Source organism: Ranitomeya variabilis, chromosome 2 (assembly GCF_051348905.1).
Source record: "Ranitomeya variabilis isolate aRanVar5 chromosome 2, aRanVar5.hap1, whole genome shotgun sequence".
NCBI lineage: Eukaryota > Metazoa > Chordata > Amphibia > Anura > Dendrobatidae > Ranitomeya > Ranitomeya variabilis.
The window spans coordinates 181,408,546-181,422,570 of record NC_135233.1 but is presented as its reverse complement, the minus strand read 5'-3'; the positions used below and the strand labels follow the sequence as shown (position 1 = coordinate 181,422,570).

The 14,025-nt window shown below is 45.2% G+C and overlaps 1 protein-coding gene across 1 annotated transcript in view; it reads left to right on the top strand.

Moving 5' to 3' along the window:
- Positions 1-258: 258 nt before the first annotated feature.
- Positions 259-14,025, top strand: part of PGBD5 (piggyBac transposable element derived 5) — a 257,759-nt gene continuing 243,992 nt past the window's right edge. The window contains exon 1 of the mRNA XM_077283257.1: positions 259-816. Coding sequence (XP_077139372.1) covers positions 402-816 — 415 coding nt within the window. The 5' untranslated portion in view covers positions 259-401. The remainder of the gene's footprint in view (positions 817-14,025) is intronic.

Below are 14,025 nucleotides of genomic sequence, written 5' to 3'. Positions count from 1 at the left end.
CTGCGATTTTGTACGGCCGTAGAAAGCCGTATAATACTGAACCGTAATATACGGCTAATAGGAGCAGCCCCATTGAGAATAATTGTGCCGTATGTAATGCGAGTTTTACGGACGTAGTTTCTGCGCTCTTACGTCCGTAAAACTCGCATGTGTGACCCCAGCCTAATACGTGCGACCCCCAGCTGACCAAACTCCCAGCCTGGGGTTTCTGACACCCACATCAGTCAGCTGCTCGGCCCTAGGTGGCATGATACCAGGCTACATACAGTGGTCCCAGAGCTGGTGAGGACTCGCCCAAAGGATCTAACAAGATAGGCGGATCTGGAGGAGGAGATCGGAAGTGCTCACATCTCCAACGTTTAGCACTCGCTTCCATATTCTTTCCGATAAGCAAGGAATCAATGACGATGATGCCGGCTGATGTTTCCGCCAGCGCTGACAGCCAGCCGGCTTTGTCCCGGTTGGAAGCTGTCCGCAGCCGTTATGAGAGCCTGCAGATCTCGGATGAGCTCTCCGGGGAATCGGAGGACAGCAGCGCGCATCCGTTCTACAGCACATCTCCGGATTCCTCGTCTGAAGCCAGCTCCGGTGAGCACGATGATGCGGCAGAAGAGCTGGCGGGCAGTGACCGCACGGAGCCGGCCGGTGTGCCCGAGGTCGGAGGAGAGCAGCTGAGCTGGCCCGCCGGGGGCGCCGCCTGTGCCGCCTGTCAGACCGCTGGGCGTGTGTGCGATGCTGCCAGCGACCTGGGGGATGAGGATGGCTGGTCCTCCAGGCTGCACCATGTCCTGACTCCGAGCTTCCACCAGCTTCCTGGTAAGACATCCACTATCTCGGATTCATTGCTCCCATCACACTAGGTTTGTCTTGTTTGCGTTAAGGCTGTGTTCACACTGGTTTCCAACACAAGCACTTACTCTAGAACAAGCACTTATTCTAGAAGGCAGGTAGGGTTTCCCCTCCATGACCAGTCATACTGTCTGGGTGGCTTTACAGGTGCAACAACTATTTGCCTGCAAGATTGAGCGATTGCCCCAGAAAACCTGGAGGAACGTAACGGTAGATGGCTGCCGCCGATTAAAGCTGCAGCATGTGAACGCAGCCTGAGGCCTTATTCAGACGTACGATTTTCAGATACGTGTTCTCTCTGAGTTTATCGCGGATAGAACACTTGACCATTAAAGTCTATGGTGGTATTCACATGTCTGTGGGGTTTTTTTGTGGGCCTTGTGTCCACAAGAAATCATGGAGACGTCCATTTTTGATCAGAAATGAAAATTACCCATACAAGTATATGGGTCTGATAAAATTACAAACAGCACACACATTGCATTAGGGTACAGTCCGTGTGCTGCCCGTGATTACAGGGAACCTGTCCTGTCCCCAAACGCTATCATATCGGGTTAATCTGCAGGTTAATAGCATTCTAATGGCCACACCAGTGCTCCCCAACTCCGGTCCTCAAGAGCCACCAACAGGTCATGTTTTCAGTATTTCCTTAGTATTGCACAGGTGATAATTGCATCACCTGCACAGGCAATAATTCCATCACCTGTGCAATACTAAGAAAATCCTGAAAACATGACCTGTTGGTGGCTCTTGAGGACCGGAGTTGGGGAACACTGGGCCACACAGAGAGCCTGGCTAATGGGAGGAAATGAACTTTTCTCCTCCCGACAGCCTCCTGGCTTTCAGTCATAGAGATGTGACTACAGTTACCGCTCAGTACGCAGTGAGCAGCAGCTATAACCACACCCCGCCACTGACTGACAGCCAGCTGGCCACTGCCTCAGTGCTGATCCAGCTGTCTGTGTTGTGGCGTGGGTACAGCCGCTGGTGACTGAAAGCAAGGATGTCGTCGGGAGGAGGAAAGGTAATTTCCTCACAGTAGCCTGTCCTTCAGTGCGGCTGCTGGACCACTTTGGAACGCTATTGACCTGCAGATTTACCCCATATCTGGGGATAGCGCTTGGGAACAGGACAGGTTCCCTTTAAGCTTGCAAGGAATAGTAGATGGCTTTTTAATTTTTTTTTTTCATATGTGAAAATCCCTGATGAAACAATGACCAAAACACTGGTGAGACTCTGATCCACAGTACTGATGAAAGGCAGAATGAAAACTTGCGGACATCCAAATAAGGACCATAAGTGCGCATTGGAGGACCATTTCCCCTTTTAAATGGGTACTAGAGGAATGTGAGAACTCGCAACCAAAATATCTGCTTTTAAAGGATGCATTTATTGTACATTTTTTAATGATTTTTCAACTACCTGGAAATGCCATTGCCAATGTTATTTGCTACAATTACCCATAATGTAGGATGGTGGTGTTATGGGGGAGGTCATGCCAGGTGTCAAATTCTGTGGGCGCACAACATTTTACTGCCCTTCTTTTTGGAGTACAAGGTGTGCCCCATCTCTTTATTATTAACCCCTTAGTGACAGAGCCAATTTTAACAATTATGACCACTGTCACTTTGTGAGGTTATAACTAGGGCCGGACTGGGACTAAAATTCAGCCCTGGCATTTGAAGTTACACAGGCCCACTTGTCACATGGTGACTGTATAATAACTTTGTACACTTGTAGGTTACAAGAAGTGAGGGGAGTGTAACACGACTATATAACATATAATTACAGCTGTATCCAGCATTACAGCTCAGTCCTATTTATTGCTTTTAGTTGCAGTGCCAAGAAAAGCTGCTACTTTATCTACATAACTGGATCTCGTAGATAATGAAGGGATGAGACGACCAAAGGCTATGGAACCTCATTCTGATGCTCCATAAACGTTGCCTACAGCCACTTTTGGTTCCGCTGCGCAGCATGAGACCCAGTGACTCTGAAGAGCGGTGACATCAGTAACGTCACCGCTCTTCAGATATTCCGGGTCTTGCGCTGAGCTTGGCGACTGTGAAGGGCGGTATTGTTACTACCGTCACTGCTCTTCAGAGTCGCTGGGTCTCGCCAGGTCTGAGCTAGTAGTGGGGGTGTCTGATAGACACCTCTCCATTACTTACACCAGGGATTGATGGCAGCTGACATTACGCAGCTGACATCAACCCTAAAAATCATTACACATACCAGAATTAAATGCTCTGGCGGCTGGGAAAAGCAGTAGAGTTAGCACTATTCCCAGGCGTCGGGTGCTAACTATAACTGTCATCATCCTTGCCTCATCTCCTTGCAAAGCATTTCTGCTGTATTTAAATGCGCTGATCTCAGGCCGCTAAACGAGTGTGATCGACAATACTGAAGTCGTTCGCTTGTTTCCCGGCCTCTTTACACCAACTGAGAAAGAATGAAGGGAACAGAACAATCACAATTAGATCAATCTGTCCCCATACAGGATCATGTTATCAGCAGCACAACTACAGTTTACACCGGCGATGTGCTGCTGAGAACAAGGATTTCTGTTCCCACATAAACAATCCAATCACTCGAATAGGCAGCATTTTGCTTGTTTAGTATAATACACCTCACAGTCCTCCATATATTATAATGTGCACCTCAGTCCTCCATATAGTATAATACACTCTCCATAGTCCTCCATATAGTATAATACACTCCTCATAGTCCTCCATATATTAAAATTCACTGCAATTCCTCCATATAGTATAATACACTCCTTAGTCCTCCATATAGTATAATGCACTCTCCATAGTCCTCCATATAGTATAATATACTCTCCATAGTCCTCCATATAGTATAATACACTCTTCATAGTCCTCCATATAGTATAATATACTCTCCATAGTCCTCCATATAGTATAATACACTCTCCATAGTCCTCCATATAGTATAATACACTCCTCATAGTCCTCCATATATTAAAATACACTGCAATTCCCCCATATAGTATAATACACTCCTTAGTCCTCCATATAGTATAATGCACTCTCCATAGTCCTCCATATAGTATAATACACTCTCCATAGTCCTCCATATAGTATAATACACTCCTCATAGTCCTCCATATATTAAAATACACTGCAATTCCTCCATATAGTATAATACACTCCTTAGTCCTCCATATAGTATAATGCACTCCTCAGTCCTCCATATAGTATAATGCACTCTCCATAGTCCTCCATATAGTATAATACACTCCTCATAGTCCTCCATATATTAAAATTCACTGCAATTCCTCCATATAGTATAATGCACTCCTCAGTCCTCCATATAGTATAATACACTCTCCATAGTCCTCCATATAGTATAATACACTCCTCATAGTCCTCCATATATTAAAATTCACTGCAATTCCTCCATATAGTATAATACACTCCTCAGTCCTCCAAATAGTATAATACATTCCTCATAGTGCTCCATATAGTATAATTCCCCGCCATTGTCATCCATGTAGTACAATTCTCTTCCCATAGTATAATGCACCCCATAGTTCTTCATATAGTATAATATATTCCCCATAGTCTTCGATACAGTATAATGCAGCCCACATATAGTATAATGATGCCACCCCAGAGTATAATGCAGCCACCCCACAGAATATATTGTAGCCCCCTGAGTATAATGTAACCCCCAGAGAATGTAATGCAGCCCCCTCATATAGTATAATGCAGCCCCTGTATATATAATATTTGGTAGCCCCCCTCATAGAGCATAATGTAGCCTGTTATGGACCTGGTGGTTAGGTGCACCAGGAATGACCTGATAGTTAAAGGGAACCTATCACCCCGTTTTTTAAAAATTAGATAAAAATAGTGTGAAATAGGGGCAGAGCTGGGCTTTACATTAGTGCCTTTTTGGTGCATTTACACCCCCGTTAGGCTGCCGAAATACCTTTGTGAAGTGGCCGTTTTGTCCTGTCACTCAAGTTGGTCAGGTCGGATGGGCGTGGTCACAGTGCTGTTTCTCCCCCAGATCAGGCTCATCATTACGTTGGTGGCGTAGTGGTGTGCGCATGTCCAAAGAGAAGATCCACTGCCCAGGAGATTCAAAACAGCGCGGTCTTCGCTATTCGCCGTTTACCGGTGGGCGCGGCCATCTTTCCTGTGGCCGCGCGTGCGCAGATGGAGCGCTCTGCTGCCCGGGGCTTCAGGAAAATGGCCGCGGGATTCCGCGCGTGCGCAGATGGAAATCGCGGCGGCCATTTTCCTGAAGCCCCGGGCAGCAGAGCGCTCCATCTGCGCACGCGCAGCCACAGGAAAGATGGCCGCGCCCACCGGTAAACGGCGAATAGCGAAGACCGCGCTGTTTTGAATCTCCTGGGCAGTGGATCTTCTCTTTGGACATGCGCACACTACTACGCCACCAACGTAATGATGAGCCTGATCTGGGGGAGAAACAGCGCTGTGACCACGCCCATCCGACCTGACCAACTTGAGTGACAGGACAAAACGGCCACTTCACAAAGGTATTTCGGCAGCCTAACGGGGGTGTAAATGCACCAAAAAGGCACTAATGTAAAGCCCAGCTCTGCCCCTATTTCACACTATTTTTATCTAATCTTTAAAAAACGGGGTGATAGGTTCCCTTTAAACACGGAATCGGGACGAGCTCTGGGGAAATGGGAACTCTGCTGACCGCAAACCCTACTCCTATCAACACAACTAGAAATAGCCGTGGAGCGTGCCTGACTCTGCCTAGACGCCTCTTCACAGCCTAAGAGCTAACTACCCCTAAAGAAAGGAAACAAAGCCTCACTTGCCTCAGAGAAATTTCCCCAAAGGTAAAAGCAGCCCCCCACAAGTATTGACTGTGAGTTAAGAGGAAATCACAAACACAGGATGAAATAGGCTTTAGCAAAGGGAGGCCAGTCTAACTAAACAGATTGAGGATAAAAAAAGGGATCTTTGCGGTCAACACAAAAAACTACAAAACCACGCAGAGTGTGCAAAAAATACCCCCGCACCAACTCACGGTGCGGTGGTGCCTCTCTGCACCCCCAGAGCTTCCAGCTAGCCAGGCAGTTTCATGATAGCAAGCTGGACTAGAACTTAGCAAGAAAAACCATATGTAACAAATGAACAAGCAGGAACTTAGCTTCGCTGGAGTAGACAGGTCCTCAGAAAGATCCAGGAGAGATCTGAACCAGTACTAGAACATTGACAGCTGGCATCAAGTAACGATCTGAGTGGAGTTAAAAAGAGCATCCAGCCTGGGACCAAACGAGGTCAGCTGAGGAAGGAACCTCAGAACCAGCAGCTCCACTCACAGCCACCAGAGGGAGTCCATGGGCCGAACTCGCCGAAGTACCATTCACGACCACAGGAGGGAGTCCGAGAACAGAATTCACAACAGTAGCCCCTCCATAGAATACAATACAGCACCCCATAGAATGTAATACAGCCCCCCATAGAATGTAATACAGCCCACCTCCCCATAGAATATAATGTAGCCCCCTGTAATAATTATAGGGGATAACTCGGGAGACTCTTTGCGTGGAACAAGACAACTACAGGACACAGTTTTATAAGTGGTAAAGTCTATATTGTCACACGGTGATTCAAACAGGTGCAGAGAGAAACACTCAAGTCCACAACACTTGGTGCAAATAATAAACGCAGCTTAGCAGTCTATAGGAAACTTCAGAGGAAAATGCAATCAAGCAGAAAGTCTATGAAGCACAGTTATTCTTGAGGATACTTGACACGAATAAATCCTTGTCTTAGTCCAGACACAGATAGATATGCTTATTAGGCAGTTCAAATCATATCTTAGCTCAACCAGGGAGGCCTGGTTAATAGTCTCAGGTTATTGCAAAGCAGCAAAAGCTTACATGTCCAGCAAATGCAGATGGAAGTAAACACGAGCAGCAGATGAAGGAGGATTACTGGAAACTTGTGTATGCAGCAGGAACTCAGAGCAGAGTAGCAGGATCACCACACAGGTTCACAGGAGCAGGTGTATAGCCAGGGAGTAATCAGAGGTCAGGAGCTGGATGCAAGGCAGAATACTCTAGCACAGACTGAAGGCTGGGGTGGAGTTTTATAGCAGGAAGACACAGTGCACATGAGACCAAAGATGGCATCTTGGAAAAGGGCAGTAATGCACAAAAGGTAAAAAATGTTCAGAGTCCTGACACCCCCATAGAATATAATGTAGCTCCTAGAGAATGTAATACAGCCCTCCCCCATAGAATGTAATACAGCCCTCCCCCATAGAATGTAATACAGCCCTCCCCCATAGAATGTAATACAGCCCTCCCACATAGAATGTAATACAGCCCTCCCACATAGAATGTAATACAGCCCTCCCACATAGAATGTAATACAGCCCTCCCACATAGAATGTAATGCAGCCAGCCCCCATAGAATGTAATACAGCACAGCCCCCATAGAATGTAATACAGCACAGCCCCCATAGAATGTAATACAGCACAGCCCCCATAGAATGTAATAAATCCCCCCATAGAATGTAATGCAGCACAGCCCCCATAGAATGTAATGCAGCACAGCCCCATAGAATGAAATACAGCCTCCCCAATAGCCCCACAATCCAGTTATCACTCATTGATAAATTTAAAAAAAAAACCAAAACACTCACCTCTCCTCGTGCCCGCGTTGCTCCTGGCTCCGATCTCAGCAGCTGCAGTTTGCCTGCCCGACACACAGCAGGTGCGCGATGATATGACGTCACCGCACACGCAGTGTCAGATGCAGAGCGGGGAATGATGGGAGAGGGAGCGACAGCAGAGACTCTCTCCTCCATCATTGCATTCAACTGTAACGGCGTCATAGACGCTGGTATAGTGGAATGCGGCGGCGCTGGTGGGGGTATGAGTCGTCGGCGGGGGGAGTCGGCGCTGGCAAGCGGCCCACGACTGCCACCGGCCCTTCTGGCATTTGCCAAAAATGCCCGATGGCCAGTCCGGCCCTGGTTATAACTCTGGAACGCTTCAATGGATCCCACTGATTCTGATAAAGTTTTTTCATGACATATTGTACTTCATGTTAGTGGTAACATTTCTTCGATATAACTTGCATTTATTTCTCAAAAAAAAAGGTAAATTTGGCAAATTTTGAAAATGTTGCAATTTTAAAACTTACCGTATATACTCGATTATAAGCCGAGATTTTCAGCCCACTTTTTTGGGCTGAAATTGCCCCTCTCGGCTTATACTCGAGTCATACCGGGGGTCGGCAGGGGAGGGGGAGCGGGGGCTGTCTAAAAATACTCACCTAGTCCAGGCGCGGTCCCTGCTTCCCCGGCGCCGGCAGCAGCAGCTTCAGCTTCTTCCTGTACTCAGCGGTCACATGGTCCCGCTCATTACAGTAAATGAATATTCGGCTCCACCTCCCATAGGGGAGGAGCCGCCTATTCATTACTGTAATCAGCGGGACCATGTGACCGCTGAGTACAGGATGAAGCGCTGCGGCGTCGGGGAAGCAGGATCTACACAGCGGCAGGACCAGGTGAGTATACGGGGAGGGGAGCGCAGCGCTGCGCGATAGTCACCTGCTCCTCGTTCCGGGCGCCGATCTGTCTCCAGCAGTGACGCTGAGGTCAGAGGGCGCGGTGACGTGGTCAGTGCGCGCCCTCTGCTGAACGTCAGTGCTGGAGACAGATCGGCGCCCGGAACGAGGAGCAGGTGACTATTGAAAGTGCCGGGGGCCTGAGCGACGGAGAGGTGAGTATGTGATTTATTTTTTTTATCGCAGCAAATGGGGCAAGTGTCTGTATGGAGCATCTATGGGGCCATAACGTTCCTGCAGCACTATATGGGGCCATAACATTCCTGCGGCACTATATGGGGCCATAACGTTCCTGCGGCACTATATGGGGCCATAACGTTCCTGCAGCACTATATGGGGCCATAACGTTCCTGCAGCACTATATGGAGCCATAACATTCCTGCAGCACTATATGGGGCCATAACATTCCTGCAGCACTATATGGAGCCATAACATTCCTGCAGCACTATATGGGGCCATAACATTCCTGCAGCACTATATGGGGCCATAACATTCCTGTAGCACTATATGGGGCCATAACATTCCTGCGGCACTATATGGGGCCATAACATTCCTGCGGCACTATATGGGGCCATAACATTCCTGCCGCACTATATGGGGCCATAACATTCCTGCAGCACTATATGGGGCCATAACATTCCTGCAGCACTATATGGGGCCATAACATTCCTGCAGCACTATATGGGGCCATAACGTTTCTGCAGCACTATATGGGGCCATAACGTTTCTGCAGCACTATATGGGGCCATAACGTTTCTGCAGCACTATATGGGGCCATAACGTTTCTGCAGCACTATATAGGGGCATAATGTTTGTGCAGCACTATATGGGGCAAGTGTCTGTATGGGGCCATAATTAACGTTTGTAGGGCACTACGGCATATGGGGCAAGTGTCTGTATGGAGCATCTTATAGGGCCATAACGTTTGTGCAGCACTATAAGGGGCAAATATCTTTATAGAGCATCTTATGGGGCCATAATCAGCATTTGTGCAGCATTATATTGGGCAAATGTGTCTATGGAGCATCTTATGGGGCCTTTATTAGCCTTTATGCAGTATTATATGGGGCATATTTTAATATGGAACATCTTATGGGGCCATAATGAACAGTATGGAGCATTATATGGGGCTCCTGATTCAATATGGATATTCAAAGACACTTAATCTACTGATGTCTCAATTAATTTTACTTTTATTGGTATCTATTATTACTTTTGACATTTACCGGTAGCTGCTGCATTTCCCCCCCTAGGCTTATACTCGAGTCAATAAGTTTTCCCAGTTTTTTGTGGCAAAATTAGGGGGGTCGGCTTATACTCGGGTCGGCTTATACTCGAGTACATACGGTAATTTTTGTGCTCTTAAATCAGAGTGGTGTCACACAAAATAGTTAATAAATAACGTTTCCCACATGTCTACTTTACATCAGCGCAAGGAACAGGAAGGTCCAGGGATGGCGGAGGTACCGAGGCGGGGGGGGGGGGCTCAGGGAACCCCCATTTCTCCTCTGGTATGCTAGATCATATCAGAAGAGAGAGAAAATAATGGAAAACCAGTCTTGCAACACAAGACTGGGGACTGTAAAAACCGACCCAAATCATGTTCTTCATTAGCCGAGACTCCCAGAGATATACACTTATTCCTCAGCGCCGTTAAAAAGCGGCGCTGAGGAATAAGGCCCCTTAACTGCTGCCGTTAAAAAGGCGTATTGGCGATCAATAAGGGGTTAAAGAGGAGCTATCAACAAAAATCTAGTTTTATTAAAGTTTAATTGTGTATGTGTGTGTGTTTGTCACTAAGCAACACCATTTTCGTTGTTCTTACACCTGTTTCTGTCTTTTACCTTCTGAATCCAAAAGTGACTTCAGTTTCTCTCACAACTTTTTAAGCCACGGGAATCAAACCCTCCCTTTCTCTCCAAAACCATCCAAAATGCATAAATAATGCAAAAAATAACCTGAATGTGATGTTTAATTAACCCCTTCATGACATAGCGATTTTCTGTGTTTTCATTTCTTCATCCCCCATAACTTTTTTAATTTTTCTGTCAATAGAGCCATACGAGGACTTTTTTTGTGTGTGTGTGGGCCAAATTGTACTTTTGAATGACACCGTTCATTTCAACACATGGTGTACTGGAAAATGGGACTAAAAAATTCAAAGTGCTTTGAAATTGCAAAAAGACTGCATTTTTGCAATGGTTTTTGTCTTTTTTTAATTATCATATTCAATATATGGTAAAACTGACCGGCAATATGATTCTCTCTCATTTTTTGGGATATGGGGCTGTGTGAGGGCTTACTTTTTGTGACCTGAGATGATATTTTTATTAATACCATTATGGGGTAAATACAATGTTTTGATTGTCTCGTATTGAATTTTATTGCAATGTTGCGGCTGCCAAAAAACCCGATAATTCTAGCATTTTGATTGTTTTTTTTTCATGTGCGCTTTGCAATAGCACCATTATACTTACCATTTCCACTGCTACTGACTCGCCATCGCCCACGCAAAAGAACAATGAAGGCAATGCCCATAGAAGGGCGGAAATTGTAAGTATAACGGTGCTATTGCAGAGCGCAGGCTTGGGATTCCGGCCCCACAGGTGCACATCACATGGCATTGTGACACCGATGGGAGGGGAGTGGTACTCATCTGCAGAGCCGTATTTGCTATTAGGCACTTGAGGGCACGTGCCTAGGGCGCCAGGATTAGGTATGGGGAGAAAAGTGAGTGGGCACAAAACAGAAACTGAGTAGTGGGGGCGTAGCATGGAGGGACAGTGTAAGGGCACAGCCAGGACGGGACAGTATACCAAGGAGGGGGAGTGTGATGATAGAGTACAGTATAGAGACTGAGCCCTATAGGGGGGACACAGTGTGAGAGGACAGTGTGAAGAGGGTGCTGGTATGGAAAGGAGAGGTCAGTCTGAAGAGCATGTACCATAAGAGGGACAGTGTGGGGGTCATATTTTGGGCAGACAATATAGTGAGTGGGCAATTTTGTATTCAGGAGCATTTTAATGACACTTGTATCTTTTTAACCCCTTTACCCCCAAGGGTGGTTTGCGCGTTAATGACCGGGCCAATTTTTACAATTCTGACCTCTGTCCCTTTTTGAGGTTATAACTCTGGAACGCTTCAACGGATCCCAGTGATTCTGACACTGTTTTCTCGTGACATATTGTACTTCATGATAGTGGTAAAATTTCTTTCATATTACCTGTGTTTATTTGTGAAAAAATGGAAATTTGGTGAAAATTTTGAAAATTTTGCAATTTTCCAACTTTGAATTTTTATGCAATTAAATCACAGAGATATGTCACACAAAATACTTAATAAGTAATATTTCCCACATGTCTACTTTACATCAGCACAATTTTGGAGCCAAAATTTTTTTTTTGTTAGGGAGTTATAAGGGTTAAAAGTTGACCAGCAATTTCTCATTTTTACAACACCATTTTTTTTTTTTTTTAAGGGACCACATCTCATTTGAAGTCATTTTGAGGGGTCTATATGATAGAAAATAACCAAGTGTGACACCATTCTAAAAACTGCACCCCTCAAGGTGCTCAAAACCACATTCAATAAGTTTATTAACCCTTCAGGTGTTTCACATTAATTTTTGGGATGTTTAAATAAAAATGAACATTTAACTTTTTTTTCACAAAAAATTTACTTCAGCTCCAATTTGTTTTATTTTACCAAGGGTAACAGGAGAAAATGGACCCCAAAAGTAGTTGTGCAATTTGTCCTGAGTACGCCGATACCCCATATGTGGGGGTAAACCACTGTTTGGGCGCATGGCAGAGCTCGGAAGCGAAGGAGCGCCATTCGACTTTTCAATGCAAAATTGACTGGAATTGAGATGGGATGCCATGTTGCGTTTGGAGAGCCCCTGATGTGCCTAAACATTGAAACACCCCACAAGTAACACCATTTTGGAAAGTAGACCCCCTAAGGAACTTATGTAGATGTGTGGTCAGCACTTTGACCCATTAAGTGATTCACAGAAGTTTATAATGCAGAGCCGTATTAATAAAAAATCATTTTTTCACATAAATGATCTTTTCACCCCCAATTTTTTATTTTCCCAAGGGTAAGAGAAGAAATTGGACCCCAAAAGTTGTTGTCCAATTTTTCCAGAGTACGCTGACACCCCATATGTGGGGGGGAACCACCGTTTGGGTGCATGGGAGAGCTCGGAAGGGAAGGAGCGCCATTTGGAATGCAGACTTAGATGGAATGGTCTGCAGGAGTCACATTGCGTTTGCAGAGCCCCTAATGTAGCTAAACAGTAGAAACCCCCCACGAGTGACCCCATATTGGAAGCTAGACCCCCAAGGAACTTATCTAGATGTGTTGTGAGGACTTTGAACTCCCAAGTGTTTTAATACAATTTATAACGCAGAGCCGTGAAAATAAAAAAAAAAATTTTCACAAATTATTTTTTAGCCCCCAGTTTTGTATTTTTCCAAAAGTAACAGACGAAATTGGACCCCAAAAGTTGTTGTCCAATGTGTCCTGAGTACGCTGATACCCAATATGTTGGGGTAAACCCCTGTTTGGGCGCACGGGAGAGCTCAGAAGGGAAGGAGCACTGTTTTACTTTTTCAACGCAGAATTGGCTGGAATTGAGATCGGACGCCATGTCGCGTTTGGAGAGCCCCTGATGTGCCTAAACAGTGGAAACCCCCCAATTATAACTGAAACCCTAATCCAAACACATCCCTTACCCTAATCCCAAACCTATTCCCAACCGTAAATGTAATCCTAACCCTATCTTTAGCCCCAACCCCAACCCTAAGTTTAGCCCCAACCCTAACCGTAGCCCTAACCCTAACGAGAAAATGGAAATAAATACATTTTTTAAATTTTTTCCCTAACTAAGGGTGTGATGAAGGGGGGGTTTGATTTACTATTTATAACGGGTTTTCTAGCGGATTTTTATGATTGGCAGCCGTCACACACTAAAAGACGCTTTTTATTGCAAAAAATATTTTTTGCGTTACCACATTTTGAGAGCTATAATTTTTCCATATTTTGGTCCACAGAGTCATGTGACATCTTGTTTTTTTGCGGGAAGAGTTGACGTTTTTATTGGCAACATTTTCGGGCACGTGACTTTTTTTTAATCGCTTTTTATTCTGATTCTTGTGAGGCAGAATGACCAATAACCAGCTATTCATGAATTTCTTTTTTTTTTTTTGGGGGGGGGGGGGGGGGGGCGTTTATACCATTCCACGTTTGGTAAAATGGATAAAGCAGTTTTATTCTTCGGGTCAGTATGATTACAGCAATACCTCATTTATATCTTCTTTTATGTTTTGGCGCTTTTATATGATAAAAACTATTTTATAGAAAAAATAATTATTTTTGCATCGCTTTATTCTGAGGACTATAACTTTTTTATATTTTTTTGCTGATGATGCTGTATGGCGGCTCGTTTTTTGCGGGACAAGATGACGTTTTTAGCGGTACCATGGTTATTTATATCCGTCTTTTTGATCGCGTGTTATTCAACTTTTTGCTTGGCGGTATGATAATAAAGCGTTGTTTTTTGCCTCTTTTTTAATTTTTTTTTACA